The following is a 20438-nucleotide window of genomic DNA, read 5'->3' on the forward strand; positions in this document are numbered from 1 at the left end:
CAATAAAGACTTAAATATTTTTCCATGTGGGCTTACAATTTTAGAATCAGTAATTTGAAAAAAAAAGGAGTAAGAAATTTTGACAAAATAACTACTGCCATCAAGCGGAAAGAGACACATGCATCATACATTACATCTCATTGTTGGTTGATCCGCACACTGCGGTTGCTTCCTGAAAGCCTTAACAACACTTGCTTACATAACAAACCATCAGGTTCTCTACGTCTCAAACGTCCGCTGCTGACTGTTTTTTCTGATAATTCATATTGGAATTGTCAAATGCTGATTTAATTTGAAAGAAAGCAAAGAAAATGACAGCAGACAAAAAAACTTAGAGGTTGTTTGTGAAAAATATATTTAACTACAATTATATATTTTTACAAAGCAACTATCAAAATATTTGAACCAATTGCATTTTTAAAACAAGCCAATTATTTTATAAAAGTAAGTAGGTTTAATAAATAGTATTGAAATTATGCTTTCAATTTCTTTGATATAATAACTAATTTCCCTAGTGAAGAGGACTCTTAAATTACTTTTTTATGTAAAAATTATTCATTTGGCAAATGAAAAAAATATTTAAAAAATGAATATGAGAATGAGAAAGATCAGTACTGCGTGAAATTTGATTTCATATATTTTTTTTAACATGATAATAAAATGATATAATTGTATGGCGAAATTTATTTAAATTGAACACATTTCCAATACCTACACCAATAGTTATCGCTTTTTTCTATTTCTGAGTATTTGTTATCGAATCGTTAACGCGTATAAAGGGTAAAAGAGTATTGATAAAATACGACATATTTAAAAGAATAATCACACTTTCTTACTTGTGACATAATTATTATTCATGCAGAGTTTCAGAGGTTAAAAAATTAAGCAAACAAACATGCTCTTGGTTTTTATCTATCCTACAGATTAAAACAAATTGTTACTCTTTATGGAAATTATCTCCATCGATCATTGAATGATCATGAACTCAATTTAGCGGTGGATTTTCTCTTTATTTCTACCTACGTGTACCTAATCTATGGAGTTCGCTATAAGTTTGACACATTTGACAGAATGACGGAATTGACAGAAATTGGACCTGACAGTGGCAACCGGATGACATCGTCAGTTTGAAAAATCAAACAGTAATCTAAATATGAGTGCCATATTTAAGTTAACGTATTAAGCACACAGTTTGATGTAATGGAATCAAAGTTATCGGAATATAGAGCTCGAAAACGCAAAGAAGCATTTATACAAACAACGAAGGATAAAATTCAGCAGTTAGTGTCATTTAATGCGACTGCAAAAATGAATGTAGATATTCCCGATGACAATACTCCCGTAAGATATTACTGTTTTATTAACACACTTTGTAATTTATGTTATTGATTCAAGATAAAATGAATTTTTGTTCTTTAGCTGCTGCCTAGTCCAGAAGATGTCATCGATAGGGCACATAGTCCCATAGCCTCATCCGACAACGAATCCGAAGACATCGGGCACGAAGTGAATTCGCTATATGCTAAGTTCTCCAAAACATCACTACTGGTGATGTCATTTGTTTTATGGGTTGTTGTATTTTTGATATTCATACAAATAGAATTTGGAATAATTTATTTGATCTGTTCAGCCCTGTTAGGTATTTATTTTAACACTAGAACTGGTCCTAAACCTCCAGATGAAATTTCTGCTTATAGTGTATTCAATAAAAATTGCGAAAGCATTGATGGAACATTAAAGGCAGAAGAACTCGAAAAAGCAATGGTTTATGGTCCAGCTGCATTAATGAGGTAGCAAAATAAATTATACAGCTTGATTAATTATATAAGCATTTTGCCCTCTGGGCTATCAATATTCTCGTGGGCACGAGGGCTATCAGTATTGTGTAGAAAAATGCAAAAACATATTCCCTCAATCAAATTACGCGTGTTAAGTCCCCAATTGCTTCATCAAAAACCTATACAGTAGAACTTTGATATAACGAATCTCAAGGGGTTTTGAAAAAAAAATGTATATCGTGTGATTTGTTATATTGAGGTTTGGGTGGCTAAAAACCCATTATATTGAAGTTGACTCTCTTATTTGTTCACCTCTATACAACAAATTCTATGGAATTCAGCCTCATTAAAACTATTAATATGTGTGGTATGAGAAATAATGCAGTAGACACATCATAATTGAAATGTAAAAAGCACTTATAGAAAATGATAATTCAATCACAGTAGTAAACAAAACTTATTTTGTTAGATCAAAACAATACGTAAGATGCACCGACTAAACACGACTGAAAAGGAGCGGGAGGAGGGTTGGCGAAGAGCTCGCAAAGATTCATGTCAAGACATGTTAATTCGTACATAATACCATTCGTTACATCGAGGTTTGTTTACATGCTCTAATCGTTAAATTTTTTATTGAATGCTATGGCTAGTTCAAAGGGATTTAAATTTTTTTTTGTTACATTGAGATTCTTTGCATCGAGGTTTCACTGTACGCATTAATATTAATTTTACATTTCTTGTATATTTCATTTCATTTCTATACAATATTTATTTTTAATGAAACGTTATAATTTTTTTAAATGCCATAATTTATTAAAGATTTTATTTTATGCTATTGTTTATTAACTATTTCATATAAATCTAAAGTTTTGTTCCACCTTCTTGAAAACACAAATGTGAGTTCTTCTTAACAATTTACATCATATTTTTAAATAAATGTACCAAGTACTATATTTTATTGTTGTGAATTTTATAAATACAATTCTGTAATAATTTAAAGATGGCATTATTGTCAAGGACAGCACTAGTTAAGACTCAATTAATAAAAAATATATATATATTTTACTACCATTACACTAACAATTTTTTTTTACGGTCTTGAAAATTAATATTATTTGCATAATTTATTCATATTGTAATTGTCCAAATATCATTTTAAAATACATGAATTTTATTTCAATGACTGGCAAACTTGGAATATATTGCCACTTAAAAATTATCACTGCCACTTTATTCTATATAGAAATAAATAATGTCTGATAAAATCAAATGTCTACCTAATGTTTTGTTAATTCTATTAATGTATTTTTAATTTTAATGTGCAATATACAATTTTAATGGTTGGAAACAGTTAAGTTTTTATATCTGTAAATGCCTATGGTTTGTTATTGTTCGCCAGTGGCGCTGTATTTATTACAAATAGCAACATTTATTGCATTTTGTTTTATTTTATTCCAATTTCGAAAAGAAAAAGAAAGTTGGTACTCGATACAATGCTTATACATTTGAATATTGGCATATTTATAATTGAAAACTATAAAAGAATGCTGTATTTTTATAAGTCTAATACCCGTATGCAGAGACAAACCTTAAGGTGAGAGGAGAGTACATTCTATTGTCTTCACCTTCGGGTTATTCTCTGCATTTGAAATTAGAATGTACTTTCCTCACCTTAAGTTTTGTCTCTGCATACGGGTATTATTCTAGTAAAATTAGTTTAGGTTGTAATAATACCAATATTACCCAATTCCATTATAATTATGTTAAATATTTACATTTTTTTATTATGGGTTGAAAATTTAAATTGATAAATATTATGAATAGTTACCATCATAATCATTCCATTCCCGCTCCCTAGATGGAGCATATGGTGTCCACAAAGAGCCTCCGGGCATCTCTGTTGGCTGCCAGCTCCTGTGCATCCTTCTAAGTCAGGTTCGCATCCCGTAGTTCCGACATAAACTGCCGAAAAACAACTAGCATCGGGACATCGAGAACCTAGTGCCTTGTAAAGCAGGCAAGCGTGGTTAAGTCTCTCAGGAGGCATCCACAGTATATGGCCCAGCCAACTGTATTGCCTCCGCTTGATGACAGTTATGACCGGAGTTTGCTGCATCCGTTCCCTTATTTCTTTATTCCTTACAAAGTCAAACAACCGTACACCCAAGATTCTTCTGAAACATCTATTCTCAAAACTCAGTATTTCACTGAGTAACATATTTCGTGTCGGTAATAAAAATATGAAGAGTACATATAAAGAACACAGATAACATTGATTTCTATAATCATTAAAATTTAGCCAACTTAGAGAACTTTTTTGTATTATTTCAGTTAAATACGTTTAAAATAAATATAAAAAATCATGTTTTAAATAATATTAAAGTATTGCAGCGTATTTTTTAGTATGTACAGTGGAACCGCTATATAAGTCATTAATTTGTTTTTGGGGGTCTAGTGAATATAGAATATGACGAATATAGAAACAATTTTTCCCATAAGAAATAACTGAAATTCAATTAATCTATTTCCAACTCCCATAAATGTTACAAAATGTTGTTTAAACTTTAACTTTATTGTACTCAATGGATATACACAGTGGTAGAAGTGGAAGAGACAGAAGGTTAATGTTAAGAACTAGAGTTGCTATCGATTAAAACAAAATAGCCAATAGTAAGTCCAATTCTGATCATGGGGTCGCAACGCCAGTTCCGGCAGTGGGAGTGACGACAAATACCAACGAATATATTATTATATTATTATTATTATTGCCCTTATTTCATTATATTATACATTTGTCAGAAGCCATTTGGAATACGCCTCTCAGATATGGAATCCCCAGTATGCCATATATATAAGTAGAATAGAAAATATTCAAAACAAATTTATAAAGTACCTTAAATACAAAACCGGTATTTCTTATGTATCTACTCTCACTGCCTCCACCTTCCATGGAATCATTTCTCTACAATACCGCAGAGTGTGTGCGGACCAACTACTGCTTTACAAAATTGTGACAGGAATGGTTGACTGTACAGAGCTGCTTGGTTTAATAACAATACATGTGCCAGCCAGGATTTGTAGACGGTACCACCTGTTTCATGTACCAATAAGTAAAACATCGTATGTTAAAAATGCTTTTTTTCGTAGGACTTTTTCAATGTACAATACAAAATTTAAAAATATAGATTATACAAACATCACTCTGTCAGATTTAAAATTTACACTAAAAATGTATTATGTAACTTAGTAGACATTATAATAATAAATATGTACATCTCCCCCCCCCCCCCTCCTTATCCTTTCTTCAAGCATTTTTGTCCTTATCCCGCCCAATTTACAGTAACTTAATGTTCTTAAAATTAATATTTAAAAAATCTTTGATTATTGAGTACTTGAAAATAACATTTTTATATGTATAAATTGTATGTATTTATTTGATATGTAATATTCTTTACTAACTTTGTATACTATGTGGAAATCTGTTATTAGTTCTGAGTTTATACACTATATCTGTTTGTTTACTAAAAATATGTATGTAGAACTGTTGATTTCCCTAATAAAATAAAAATAAAATAAAATATGGGAGAAAAAAATTGTCATCAAAATGTGACCATTTTCTAACATTACAAATATGGAGGTTGATAAAAATAGAGGTTCCACTGTATATTAATAAAATATTTTCCTTGAATGAAAGCCATTATAACTACTGTAAAATTTAATGAGATTTTAAATGTTTTTTATTGAAGATACCTCTGTAGACATGTTAGGAGTTAGCAATTTAATTCATGAGTCGAACTAAATAATAGATTTATATCTCGCAAATGCTTAATCAATTTATTTAAAAGGCTAATTAAAAAATAGAATATGAAATATTATTTCAAATAATTTAAATTTTACCGTATTTGTCAAGCAATAAGTGCATAATTAATATAGAAATCATGTAACTTTAATAATTTAGTTTAAAAATATGTAAATCTAAAGAATTGTAGCATAGGTCAGATATTTCCTAGACTTTGATTATTAAGGTGCCTCTTCAAATCCATGTAACTGAATGTATAAAAAAATACATTTACCTTATGCTCAAATTATGGTCTTCCTTGATCTAAAAGAAAACATTGTGAATGGTTGCCCCCGTGGTGCAATGGCTATGACACTCACTCACAGAGGGTTCCGAGTTCAGTTCACAGTAATTAAATGTAATTCTTCTCGTACTTGGGTGCTTTCTGTCCTGTTATTTTAAAATGTAATTGGGTTTTCTGTGGTGCAGATATAGCAATAAAAAATATAAAACATTCCAAAATCTTTAAGTACACAGTTGCAAGACAAACAAAACTATTTCCATAAAATGTATAATTGAAACAAACTCCGTGGTTATTCGTTATATAATTAAAATTTATAAAAAACTCTTTATTTTTAACAACTTATTATTTATTTAATTACTGATCGGTTTCAGAGCTACATATGCTTCCTTATAAATGTATAGTTTAAAACAAAACTTTATAAACAATACCTTCATAAGAGACCAAATATGTAGCTCTGAAACCAGTCAGTAATTAAGGAAGTAATAAGTAGTTAAAAACAAAATCTTAAACTATATCCATTTTTGATATGTTACATAACACTGGCATCACATTATCTAGATATTTTATATGAATGTAGCTGATAAATAAACTTACCTGCTCCGTAGAAATGAAAAAGTACATAAAATTAATCTAATGTATTTTATTGTTTAAAAGAAGCATGCGATTAGATCTGGGCTGTGGTAGTATCGTGGACTTGCGAAACAAAGGTCTGAGTTTGCAGTCCACTCTATGAAAATTTGATATCCATCTTCTAGCATGGTTATTTCATCATCGTTCCATGTCCGCTCCCTAGTTGGAGCATATGGTTTCCACGAAGATCCTCCGGGCATCTTTGACAGCTGCCAGCTTCCGATTCAGGTTCGCTTTCCTACCGGACAACTACGGTTCTGACACAAACTGCCGACGAACAGTCTGCAGTGGACGTCCAGGACGTTGAGAACCTGATGCCTCATAGAGTAGGCAAGCGTGCTTAAGGCTCTCAGGAGGCATCCGCAGTACATGGCCAAGCCAACCGTATCGCTTCCGCTTGATGACAGTTGTCACCGGAGTTTGCTGCGTCCATTCTCTTACTACTCGCACGGGTTTTTACGACTTTATAAACATGGCCCCAAAAATGACATTTTTGGATTGATCATAATGTAAATGTTTCATTAAAGAGCATGTGTTATGAAACAACAGTGCTCAATAAATAATAATTATGCAGAATTTGTGGTGGTATATGCATATTATATAAAATACAAAATTACATGCAAAGTCTTTCATAAGAAAAGTTAAGTTGAACCAAAGATGTCTCACTGTATTTTCAAAATACTTTTTTATCTGTAAAAATATGATTATGTACATGTTTCTGTTATGATAATTATATTATAAACTATTATGATAATTTGTATAATTTACTATACTGAAAGTCCACATCAGTAAGAAGACCCAGTACAAAAAATAAAAATACAGAAGTCTAAAATAAAACACATGTTTTGTGATAGCGTACACATTATATTATTTATTTAGTACCACAATTATTAAAATGTATCTAAATATTTAACATGTAAGTCTCAACTAAACAGCAATAAATTGTACTTATGAAAAGTTTTTTGTAGTTTTTACTTATGCATTTGTTTATAACCCAAGTATAATGTATGACAAATAGGTTATTAAAATGTGTAAAACATTATTTAGGTCAATCGTCTTTTATATACATAATTGGCTATATACGAGTATATTATCTTGTATCTTTAATCATAATATATTAGGCGTAGTTTTGCAATATTATTAACCATTTTACTAGGATAAGGAACAATATTATGTGTTATATAATGTATTTTTTTAACACCGACTATTAAAACAATGTCTTTTATAATATCAGTCATATACATGGGCAATAATAAAGAGCTTCGCAATCACACAGCACAGTGATATAATACTGTAGTTTCATGCAATTATTTAGTAAGATACTCGATACTAGTAGTTTTAATAAAATATTTTCTAACTTGAAGTCAGTCAATCTCTTTAAAGTTTTATAGCTAATATGAGTGATAAGCTAGAATTACAAATTTTATAAAGTAGTACTTAATCACTAGCGTTATTTGAAAATATCTCTACTTAAATACTAAACATTTATGTGTTTTCTTTGGTCTTATTAAGAAACCTATTTAGTGCAAACAATAATAATTATTATAGTAAAAACTACAAAATTAAACACAGATCAATAAAATTATTGAGTATCAATAGATCTAAAACTCCATCACTATATAAAAACTTTTTTATTTAATGACTAATTATGATGATCAAAAGGTTATTCTGTAACTTATACCATTAACGATAAAGATGAATATAAAAATCAAAGTGTTCAAACATTTTGCCAACTAGACAAACTAGGGAAGAACAAACTAGATTTTTTGTGAAACATTAGTGCCGATTCGACAAACTTAAAATTTTCCACCACGGATAGTCTGTGTGTGTGCGTAATATTTCTAAAATCAATCAAGATATTACTGTTGCTTTTAGAACACAGATTATTACGGTTGCTTTTAATAAATTAAATTACATGATGTATAAAAATTGAATGTCTAAAATAACAAATTACAGAAAGATCTCAAATTACAGTCGTAGGATTTAAAATAAAATATTTTTTATATAAATATTTGAATAGTCAAAGACTATTGTTTTCAATTTGAACTTAATACAATCAGTAATAATAAGTGTGTATATTAAAACAATGATGTGTATAAAACATATTTGTAAAATCTTACAAAATGTGTCAACATAACTCCACTTCAATTACTTACTTTCAATATAATACTATTAAATATTTGGAAAAAAGATATAACAAGTGTTGTAAAATTCAATTATCAATTGAATTAGTGCATTTATCTTATAAAGAGACTAAAATCTTTTTTCATTCAATATCAAAAGAATTATTAATCTTAATATTATTTATGTAGTTCCATTATGCAAAATATGACAGCAGAACTTTTATAAAATAAAGTTATTTGTTCTAGCAGAAAAATGTTTGCATTAATTATACTATCAATATTGTTATTTAATATATTGCTTTTCTCAATATTTTATAAATATTTATATGTTTGTACATACAGTTTATAATCTCAATGAAAGTATTAATTTAATCCTGATTAAGAAGTTTCAAAAATAATTGTCCCGGCTCAACTTTAAACGCAAAATTATTAAATGCTTTAAACATTGAAAAACATCAAATTGTACACTTAAAACATTATAAAATGCACAAAAAAGCTTAACTTGGTAACTTTATAGCAGTGTTTTTCAACTAGCTATTTTTCTACTCGTAAGGGGGTTGTGTATTAAAAAAGGTTGAAAAACACTGCTTTATAGGGAATGGTTAATTATTTATCAAAATATTTGTAAAGCTAAAAGTATTAGGCAGGTGTGTAAATGTTCAATCTTACTTCTAGAGAAAATGAAAAATAATGGTTTAATAAAGACAAAGTCCTCTAAAAAAGGAAATTTGTTTTTAAATTATCTAAAAATTATTTAGAAGTCAACAAAAAATCATGCTCTTTTTGCAACATTTTGTACCACTACAACACCCCGCTTGTGGTTGACTAGCGATGACTTTGTATAACAGAGGAGTTATATTTCTAATATTTGATAGAATTATTGAGACACCGAACAAACCTCAAGTGACAAATTCTCATTGGTTGTAATAACAGAATTTAAAAACTAGCTCTTTGGCATAAAATACTCACGGTTAGGTAGCAAACAGAGCACACTTAGCGCGATGATCATGTGCCAAATAGAATGAACAACGTGGTAATTAGCATTAGTTTGTAAGAAGGCGTAACATATGAGACCGATAGATGCCAAGAGTAATCCTGCCGGAAGATAGAGTACCAGGTAAGCTCTCGCCGGGAACATCTTCCTAGTTTGTCGACATCTCGTTACCCACGCCGATATAACAATGCAGATTCCCACAAGTACCGGAATCAGAAATACCAAAAGTGCCTGTTTGTCCATCTCGGTACCGAATGCTATCATTATAGCTCCGAACATATGAAGCAGAGACACGATTGTTGTATCCAACGAAGCCATCGCAACCAGAGTTACCCAGAAGGAGAGAAGGCCGCAGAAGAAGTCGCAGTACTGTAAGACTCCCATACGGACGATACACATGCTATAGTTGGAGTCTCCGACATCACAAGCGTGATAGAACGTTGAGAAAAACATGGTGAAAAAGTACACTAGCGCTTCGGTGAAATATTTTCTACGTACAGCAAAATATATTGATGGAATAAATAAAAGATTGCTCAAAGTTAAGAAAAGTACCGAGGTAAGTATTTCTCTAGCTGGCGTTACATGGGAAGCATCTGAACAGTCCCACCCTGAAAAAAGAGAAAATAATAAATTCTGAATACAGTAAACCTAAATTGACTACACTTGTATTAGAGTACACGATACTAACCTGAATATCCCCCTTTACACCTGCAAGCAGAGTAAATAAACCCACCAGACATATAAAAATTACAGGCTCCGTTGAGTCCACATTTCCCTCCTAAACACGGAGAGGAAGATACAGAAAATATTACACTCGTGTTGCATTGCTCAGATCCAATTCTCACATCTTCGCCACTATAAATATTCCCTCCTTTTCTCACCAAATACTTTGTAGTATTTGAATCAATCCTAGTTTGACATGGGCAAACACTTTCCTTATCGCAAAATATCTCCATTGTCACATACCATACTCCTATTTCTGGGTAAGGAATGTGTACGATACTGGAAATAGAATCGGAATCTGTACTATTGATAACGATGGTAGCTGGTTTTAATTTACCATTAACAGAGCAAGTTTCGTTGACGTTGGGTTGAAGAGCTTTGTCTAAACCAATACAAACAACCACCTTAAAAAATGGATCTTTCTCAGTAAAATAGTATTCGGATGTATTGGATTTTTCTCTTTTGTATCCCATATAGTATTTCATGTCCATCTTGAGAGTTGAGCCTAAACTCAGTGTACCGCCTATATCTTGAATGGGAAAAATATTAAATTTTAATACCGTCAAGTTTCCTGACGTCAAATTCAACAGAGTAGGAGTGAACTCATTGACATTTGGAGGTAGATTATATTCAAATGTAAAATATTCAGATTTAGTATCTCGTACTAACTGAAATACGGAATTATTAAAAAATTTAGGAGTCGATTGAGAAACTCCTGTTTTTGTTTCTTTGACTGGACACAGACTCATATTTAGGGCTTGATTGTAAATACTTTCATTCATTCCATAGTTTACTTCTATATAATGCCATTCATTGGAATACGGAGAAAATTGAATACTTATATTTTGGCTTAGTTTTCCTTGGAAATTAATGGCGCAGGTTACCAAGTTATCATCATCGCCTGGTAAAGACCTTCCCTGTACTTTAAGTATAACCCACTGGCAATCATCACAATTAGATATCACAGATAGATTTAATAAATAATCACTTTTGTCATAATCATTAACAAAACATTTATATACATCTCTAGAGTGTGACGTTACATTATCCAATTTAATAGTTACAAAATTATCACAAGCCACGACGGAGACATTTACTTTGCTTATTCGCATGTCTGTATACAATACTGTATCGCACACTGCAGCAATACCTGGAAGAATAATAATTTCTATCAATAAAATATTGTAGCGAATATATTTAGCGAAATTAAAAGCAGTAAACTCACTCATTTCTTTATTTTTTAAGAAATTTTAATATTAGAGTAAAAGAACACATAAGGGGCTTAAATAATAATTTTTCTGAATTCGCAAACCAACTGATAGAAAATAATCATAACTTCAATAAAGATACTGGATTAAAAGTACTTCATGTTGAAAATAAAAGATTAAAATTAGACAACTTAGAAATCTTAGAAAATAAAAAAGTGATTTATAATAAGAAAAAATTAATTAATAAACAATATTTCTTTTAGTCCTCTCCTGTATAGCTTCGAAAATATTGATATCAAATTACCACCCTTGTATTGTATTGTAAGGAAAAAAAACTTGATTTATTGGGTCCAAGTGTAGTATTTAGTTGACATGATGAAAATAAAATAGGAAATAATTCATTAGTTACGTAAACCTTGACAAAGAAACTTATTTGCTTTGAAACCGGTCGGTGGAAAAAAAAAAAAATCAGTGGTATTAAAACAAAGTTGTTTTATTTATTTTTTTATAGTAATTATTCCATTTATCAATCGGCAGGTAAACACACGAACCAGTACACCATGAGGCCGACTAATCACCCCTGGATTTCTTTTAGCAAAATTTTATCGCGTGAATAAAAAATAAATAAATAAAACCAAAGAAGAAAATAATAAATAAGTATCCACCCACCCTACTTTTACCGGACCGAGTGGATTGGCGCGATACGTGTGAAACAGGCCCGTACATGACAGACGTAATCAATCATTTTTAGAATAATACTTATATAGATTCAGTACAAACCCTGCTGTTCAATTTTGTCAGAAAGTGGATCAGTCCAACTAACGTAAGCCAATCCAAACCAATCGCCCGGTACGGGATTCTTCAATATGATGGAATTATTACTGTCATCGGATTTGATACTGAGAGAAGTAATCTTGTTCCTTACATCGTTACTAACAAAATCTTCCGGAAAGGAAATGTTTGTTGGGCTTACTGTAGGAAAGCCTCGACTCTTTAGATGTACGTCAATATTCTGAGGCACACATTTCCCACCTGCAAGCCAAAAATACAACACATACTTTAATATTAACCAGTTCAAAAAATGACAATCATTTTAGTTTATAATATAATACAGGGTCCAGTAGAATAATCTAACAATTTTTAAATTGGCACTACGCAGGCATTGTTGGCTGTGGGCGAAGCTTAGGTATTTATTTATTATATTTATTCATATTTTTTGCATTATAAATTATATTTAATAATAAAAATAATGTGACCTCACTGGGGTTACCCGTGCAGAGGATACTTTTATTTAAAAAAAAAAATAAAATTTTTTTTTTTGTTTTTTACAATATACATAAAAGGTAAAACAGAGTATTAAAAAAATAAAGGATAATTACATAGCAGTGAAATACATATTAACAGTAAAAAAGTAAACAAAAGAATCCCACAAAGGCATGGCCTGTTCGTGGGTTTACAAAAAATGTTTATGAATTTTTGCTCCTATAATAAATAGACAGGTATAATATTTTTGTGTAATATAAGAAAGAGAAAAGAAAATATTATTTTATAGTTATTAAAAAAGGAAATAAAAAATACAAAAAAAATACATCAAAATATTCTTTATTATTAAAGGGCAACAAAATATATCATAAAAAAAAGAGTTAATATATAAGAGTATTTATACTTTTTAAAAAAATATTTTTACATTTGAGAATAAACAAAGAAGACTAACTTAATAAACAGAGATAATTAACAAAATGTTCAGACAGTATTAAACACTTGTTATGACTTCCCGAACATTTGCCATTTTGGTTTCCATCATGGCGTGGAATGATGAGCTTTGTGCGTTTGTTATTGAAACTTATTTTTAAAATTGATAACTTCTTCACTGTAACAGTTGTTTCATCGAGATTTTGAAGTAAGCGAGAATACCTAACAGGAAAACCATTACGGATTAAAAAAATTAGGAAGACAAGTTCAGCTTTAAAAAATAAATCACCAGGAAGACTCAACATTGTGTAGATGTGGAAATTACAAACTTTAAGTAGAATGGTGAATATTACAGTACATAAAGTGATCACTTAAATCGTAGAATGCAGCAAATGCCTAGATTTCCATATTCCCCAATGATTTCTTTGTCTTGATTTAGATATCAACCAAAATAAGTTATTTTCTTCGTCTACAAGCAATAAATATAATTATACAAGAAAGACACAAGACAGTATGTATGTTTTCAGTATTTATGGATCTGTCTCAACTCGTTAGAAAAAAGAATGTTTTTAGTTGGGGCTATCGAATGTTCATTTACATCTAAATTGCAAGATAACGAAACAAAAATTAGTATAAGTATCATTGCATTATAATTTATTGCAGTATATTTTAAATGGCAAATGACTATGACTTTAAAATTTCATGGTAAACATATATTCTCAAAAATAATTCATTTTACTCTAGTTAATACAAAAAAAGGCAATATAGATGTTCCGGAAGCACTGTTGTTGTTAATTGCATATCATAGGGCCCCGGTATATGTAAGCCAAGTGCTGAACCCTTAATAAAGAGCGATATGAGTCACTTGCGGGTTCAGCCACTGGGGAATGTAGAATACAATTTATTTTTATGTATTTCATGTCACATTTCAAGTTTGCATACTGTGCGCTACAATCGACCCAGCCCACACGTGGACGTGACACCACTATTTACATTACCAGCGGCCGGATGAAGCCAGGGTGAGGAGGGCCGAGCGAGTTGTCACTAGTACGGACTTCCCCGTCGGTAGGCTAGTGCGCTATATTTTATGTGTACACCTGAAAACAATGATCAGTTCGCTCTTGGCAATCGACTTGGGTGTTTCTCTGATGCTCATTCCGCTTCGCTTTTCTGCTGGTCGACCCGTGGACTGCCCTGACTGCGCTCGCCTCACTGTACCGACACAGCCCATTATAAAGTACTTTTAAGGGCTAGTGAGGTTGACTCAGAGGTCAGTGCTTTTTCGGCTCTCAGGCTCCGAGCCCAGTTGGGGCTCGCCTTCCGTTTACGCGGGGACGGCCGACTGAGAGGAACCAGTACGATGAGGCTACCACCCCTTCTGTAACGAGTCAGTTAAAATAGATATGTAATAATAAAAATACATACCCAAGTAATTCATTTTTTCTTCGTGCGCTTTGAAGGTAATCTTAGCTTCTTGGACATCTTCTGGCATTGGGTAAAACAGAACCGAGACATCTCTGTAGAAGTTGAATTTGAAAAGGCGAGTCAGTGGAATCCGCGAAACTAATGTGTACCCTTCAAGATCTTTTTTTGTCAGCCTAGGTATCCAACTATTGTCATTACTCATCGATTTTCCATGTATTTCTGTTACAATCATCAGTTGCAAAATTACACTCTTGCAACAAAACATCTTATTCGCTTTTATTCTAACATCGCCACCTGAAACACGTAAAATTGCTTTCACTATCAAAAGAAAACACTTGTTTCACACATAACTAAAACGCGAGTAGTTAAACAGTGTTTATTCCGACATTTCAAACATCAGGTAACTCACATTGTTAAAATTAATTTAATATTCTATACACAATGAAGGATTGGCTCGCCTAATCAATTTTATCATTGTCCCTAAGTTGTCACCGTCCCATCATCGATTTCCGCTCATTTGAAATGTTTTCGTTTAGAGTTCTTATGTCAAATTGGTAAAATGTTGCATGCGTAAAAATAAATACTCCCGCGATATATTTTTTCATACAAATTTTGCATGTGACACGCGAAAATGACGTTCTGTAAAATAGGTTAGGGAACTAATTGTTGAAATAATTTAGTATAGGAGTAGGTAATTTTTTTTCCTAGAAAACAAACATTGCAATTTGCAATATCTTTTCTCTTTCTTGTTTATTGGCCATTTCACATCCTCACTAGGGGATGTTCTAGTTAGGTCGAGTATGAACTATACTTTTCAGTATTTTAATATATACTTACACATGTGTTATCGATGTGTGTTAATAATATATAAAAATTTGAGTGTTGGTACCCAAAATTTATTACAATATGTTTACGACATATTTATAGTTTAACACCATTAATCAATATATATATAAATAGAAAAATTTCAAAACAAGCTTATTAGGTTAGGCTCTAACAGAAAATAATGAAAAAAACTATTTGTAAACTTTTTGCTTTATGTTTTTTAATAAAAAAAATTGTAGTGTTTTCATAAATCATTAGTTTTTACCAAAAAAGCTAAGATCTCAGTTCGATTTCCGACAACGTCAGCATGAATTTATTGACATAAATGTTTCATAGCTACTGGCATCTAAAGCAGAAGACCCAATTCACCATATCCATAATAGTATTTGACCTAAGGTAATTTGTTGTGCAAATGGTTTACCAGTACAGTACCTTTAAGCATCATTAAAAGTGTATAATAGTTTTAATTGAAGTTCTAAATAATTTTGTGTTACCTTTTTTTAAACCGAGTTTTACGCATGTAAAAAAAATACTTAAATTACAAAATACATTTATTCTTTTTTGGTAAAGAGGTCATTCAAATATAATAAATAATCAAAATACGAGAATCAAATTCATAATATTTAAATAATCACTGCCAAGATTTGATATGAAATAAATATATCTAGCTTTGTTTAAAGTATTATAATAGTATTATTGTATACAATTGCAATTGACACCAACGAAAAATTATCCTTCAAATTTTCTCCCCTTATCTGGTAGTGTCAATAAGCTATCACCAATGTTTACGATATATATAATTAAGTATGGGTACATTTCAAAAGAAAAAAGTTAAAAGAGATACAACTCATATAATAATTTAAGAATTGGGTGCTAATATTATCAACGTAGATTGTGGCCACTATAATATGTATTTACATACAAACCTCGAATAATATGTTATTTTTTCTTATCAGCACAATATTTTGACCCTAGAGGTTGATCACTAAGCCGTGGACACAAGACATGACCGCTCTATGAAACATGATCAACATAACTGCAGTAAGCTGCGTTGAGTGTTTGAGAATTGTTATCATTTTATGTAGGTAGTAGTTTGTGGTTATTCCTTTAACACATAGTTGCGATGGAAAAATATTAAATTTATTGTAATGAGGAAGTTCCGTGGTTTTTGATATTTTTTTGTTAAATAGAATAAGCCAAAATTAAAAAAAATATTTGTTTTTATGCATCGTGTTATCATTGCTATGGTTTTCAAAGTTTTTTAATTTTGAAATTACTTTGTGAATGTCGTCGGTGAGTTGTACTGACATTTAAAAGTAGAACCTCATAGTGTCAAAATGCACTCAGCGTTAAAAAATGGCTACCGGAAACCTATCACAACACATAGCAACGCTGTAATTGATTGGCTGATTCTAAAGAACTTGTGACATAGTTCATTAAAATTAGTTTTTTTATAGATTTTTGAGAAACTTCGTCAGTATTTCCCGTAACACTGAACTTCCTCATTGAAGGTAAAATAAGAACTTATAATTGAGTAGGTGAGTATTACTGTTCAATTTGTCTTTAAAAACATCAGAGAAGAAAAAGTCAATAAAAAATTTAGATTTTTTATTTGTTTATTTACATTCAAAGTTCCTAGGTACATTCAGATAATATAATTTATTATATTTTTATAAAAATATTTAGGGTATATCCAAATCTTCACAGACAAAACCTGGAATTTTCCTTGATGGATTTTATATCAACATTAGATAATTTTTTTGTATTAATTTTAAACTCATGTGTGGTGTAAAACACAAAGTATTTCATTTATTTAATATCGAGATATTTTTTCAACAGAAATGAAGCTATTGAGAATACGAAAGTCTAGGCATTTACTTAGCTAATGAGCTGTAATCAGCTGTCATGCGATTACTTTACATACTGTAAAATTCAACATTTGGCATAGGGGATGTTGACTTCTAAATTCACATATGGCATAATATGAAAGTCTCTACATACATACCCATTTATTACATACATACATAGACTTGTTTGAAATAATTATAAAGTTTTAATAAGAAAGGTGACTGATTTTCAAACTGTTTGATTCAATAGTTAAAAAAGGCAAATAAAAAAAAATAAAATTCAATAAATTTCATCCTCTAGGAAGCATCAAATAATGTGAAAGCACCTTTGCTACTTTGCTGCTTTCAGCTCAGCCTAGACACATACAATTTCATAAAACGTGGTGATCACAAACAATTAGGCAGAACGGTGAATGTTACACAGCGTGTAAAGTGATCACTTAAACCAGCCAAGGACAGTTCATAAGCCATGTAAATGCCTAGATGTCCACAGTCCCCAACAATTCCCTTATCTCGGTTGAGATTTATATCAAAGTAATTTCTTTTGTCTCGTGTTGAGATTTTGATCAATTTTGGGACAGTGTTGTCCTCGTATGGTTTATAAAAAAGTTACATGTGTTTATCTACACGCATGAAAATATGTATATTTATTTGTGGATACAAATTCCAATATAAATAACTGAAGTGAAATTATCCGGTATTCAAAGTGTTAGAATGATTAGGGCATTAACATCCACAGTAGTCAGTAAATTGAAAAATTGGTCTTGTTGAAGACATTAAATGAAAATAAAGGGAAAGTCGCTCAGACATAACATGAAGTGACATTTATGCCATTATACTGATCATTGACAGTAAAATACTATACTCTTGCAATTATTTTGCATCAAAGGGGTGAATATAACAAAAATCTAAGATATTTTGTATGTAATAATTTTGATACCATGCGAGTACTAAAAAATCAAAAGGTACAACACTTTTTTTGGTAAATTAATAAAAAAAGCTAATTCACAGATTTATAAAATGCTAATATGAGTAGGAAGTAATATTGTTAAGTAAATGGGACCCATATACATAATATTTTTTAAGTTATTTAATAATGAACATACATACATTTTGAGACTAAACAATGTATTTAAGGCTGAAGTCTAGTAAAATGCACAAAAATATGTTTTTTTTTAACAGAGAGGAAAAACATTTTTGAGAAGGGAATATGGAAGTGTAGGCATTTACAGGGCTTATGACCTGTCATTGGCTGGTTTAAATGGCCACTTAACACACTGTGTAACATTTACCATTCTGCCCATGTTTGAACATCCATATTTCCTCAACTCTTCCATCTATTGACTTTAGTGAAGTAAAAGAGCTGGGTGAGATTCATCCGGCTCAACCAAATCACCTACTAGGCAACTCCCTAGGGAGGAAATCCAGCCAGTCTGCAAGCATTTGGACATACTCAAACAAAAATATGAGGTAATCACACAATTTTGTCTTTAAATTTTTTTTTTTTAATTACGTAATTAAAAAGAAAAAAAAACATGCATTAGATAAAAATAATTATTTTTAAAGGTATTTCTATTTAAAAAATTCGTATAACTAAAATATAATTACTTTTCGACTGGCAGTTGGCACCTCATACTTGGATTTCGATACATTTTGAAACAAAACAATTTTGGATTAAAGTACTTTTTAAAACTTATACTTATTATTGACGTGGAATATCTATAGATTTACATTGAGTTTGAAAAAAGGATTGATATTGGAAAATACATTTGTATCAAAATAAACAAATGATAAGTACCATATTAATATTGGAGTACTCAAGTATCAATCTAACTTCTTCGTTTAGTTGTACTATTTTTTTTATTGACCATTAAGCGCTTTCGCCTAAGTAAGCATCTTCAAGATTGATAAATTGTTTACAATGTTATTGCTAAAAAATCCTCTCCAAGCGGTGCTGAAACGTCCTGTTTCATTATGCAAAAGACAGATATTAAAAATAAAAAAAAATGTTTAATAAATACTTGCGTTTTTATAATTGTTGCAAATATTTCAATTAAGGGGGCCATTTTCAATGAGTTGCAAATAAATCACTATTGGAAAATGGGTATCAAGTTGGCATAGAGTGAGGTTCGAACCTCGGGGCTCTGATTCGTGAGTCTGCAACACTAACCACGGTACCACAACCTGATTCAAACGCTGATAAGTGCTGAAACGTCATGTTTGTTAAGCAAAATACGAGATAAAATATAGATATTTAAAAAAAAAAGTAAAATTTAGATATTGTTTGATAATTTATAAAAATAATAGAATAACATATTTTTTATTTAAAAAAAAATTAGAATTCATTATTTTTTTTAAATAAGAGATATATCAAGTCTTGTATTATATATTTATGTGTGAAGTTCTATAGTATTTATTAAACAATAATGTGATGAAGTCTATGACTGTAAACTGAGTATATTTTATATATCAAGTAGAATTTTTGCTCAGCTTTGCTCGGAATTTTCATTGGTTATAAAAAAATATGGTTGTGTTATTGTAATTTGTGTGCTTTGCTATGTAATTTCATCTTAAAAGAGTGATCTATTTTGAAATTTAACGACATTACAATTTACTGTGAATGTGTTTTATTTTATACGGAAGGCCAAGAAAAATTTGTCATGAAAACAGCAAGGTTGATCTGGAAAAAATTATTATAAATTTGACAAGCATTGAAAACTTATTGTTGAAGTTCTTTTCCATACCAAAAATCCCAAAAAAATTGTCTTCAATACATCACTGTTGATCTAGCAATGTCATTTTAGGCTCAAAAAATTTGGCTCAAAAATAGCGCGTTTGAAATTAAATTTTACATGTTCATTCTAAATTTCACGTCTCCACAACCTACCATTAGAAAGATCGAGTCTGCATTGTGTAGAGGTTGAGTAAAATTTGACGCAAAAATACCACAGTTAAACTACAAATTGTATCTAAAATGATATGTCCCAATTTCACATCGCTACAACTTGCCATTTCAGAGAAGATGCTGTGAAGGACAAACAGATAAACACACGATGTATTTTCAGTTTTATAATATAGATTGAATGTTAGTGGCGTTTAAAGAAAACAGAA

At 30.6% G+C, this 20438-nt stretch overlaps 2 protein-coding genes across 3 annotated transcripts; one reads left to right on the plus strand and one right to left on the minus strand.

Annotated features, from left to right (window-relative positions):
- Positions 1–1059: 1059 nt before the first annotated feature.
- Saysd1 (SAYSVFN motif domain containing 1) lies at positions 1060–2729 on the plus strand. Its single transcript, XM_088239429.1, has 2 exons — positions 1060–1341; positions 1420–2729. The coding sequence occupies exons 1-2, from the start codon at positions 1201–1203 to the stop codon at positions 1792–1794; spliced, it is 516 nt and encodes a 171-aa protein (XP_088095555.1). The 5' UTR covers positions 1060–1200; the 3' UTR covers positions 1795–2729.
- Positions 2730–7333: 4604 nt separating this feature from the next.
- On the minus strand, positions 7334–16541 carry LOC148272900 (post-GPI attachment to proteins factor 6). Of its 2 annotated transcripts, none has more exons than XM_088239427.1 (5): positions 16407–16541; positions 14656–14949; positions 12319–12570; positions 10296–11480; positions 7334–10215 (listed from the first exon to the last, which is right to left on the minus strand). In XM_088239427.1, the coding sequence occupies exons 2-5, from the start codon at positions 14918–14920 to the stop codon at positions 9557–9559; spliced, it is 2361 nt and encodes a 786-aa protein (XP_088095553.1). In that variant the 5' UTR covers positions 14921–14949; positions 16407–16541; the 3' UTR covers positions 7334–9556. The 2 variants fall into 2 exon arrangements, with proteins under 2 accessions (XP_088095553.1, XP_088095554.1); XM_088239428.1 differs by lacking the exon at positions 16407–16541 and adding an exon at positions 15065–15197.
- Positions 16542–20438: the final 3897 nt, after the last annotated feature.

The sequence above is a fragment of the Micrasema longulum genome, unplaced genomic scaffold, assembly GCF_059751315.1.
Source record: "Micrasema longulum isolate JH-2025_06_02 unplaced genomic scaffold, ASM5975131v1 h1tg002166l, whole genome shotgun sequence".
NCBI classification, from domain to species: Eukaryota; Metazoa; Arthropoda; class Insecta; order Trichoptera; family Brachycentridae; genus Micrasema; species Micrasema longulum.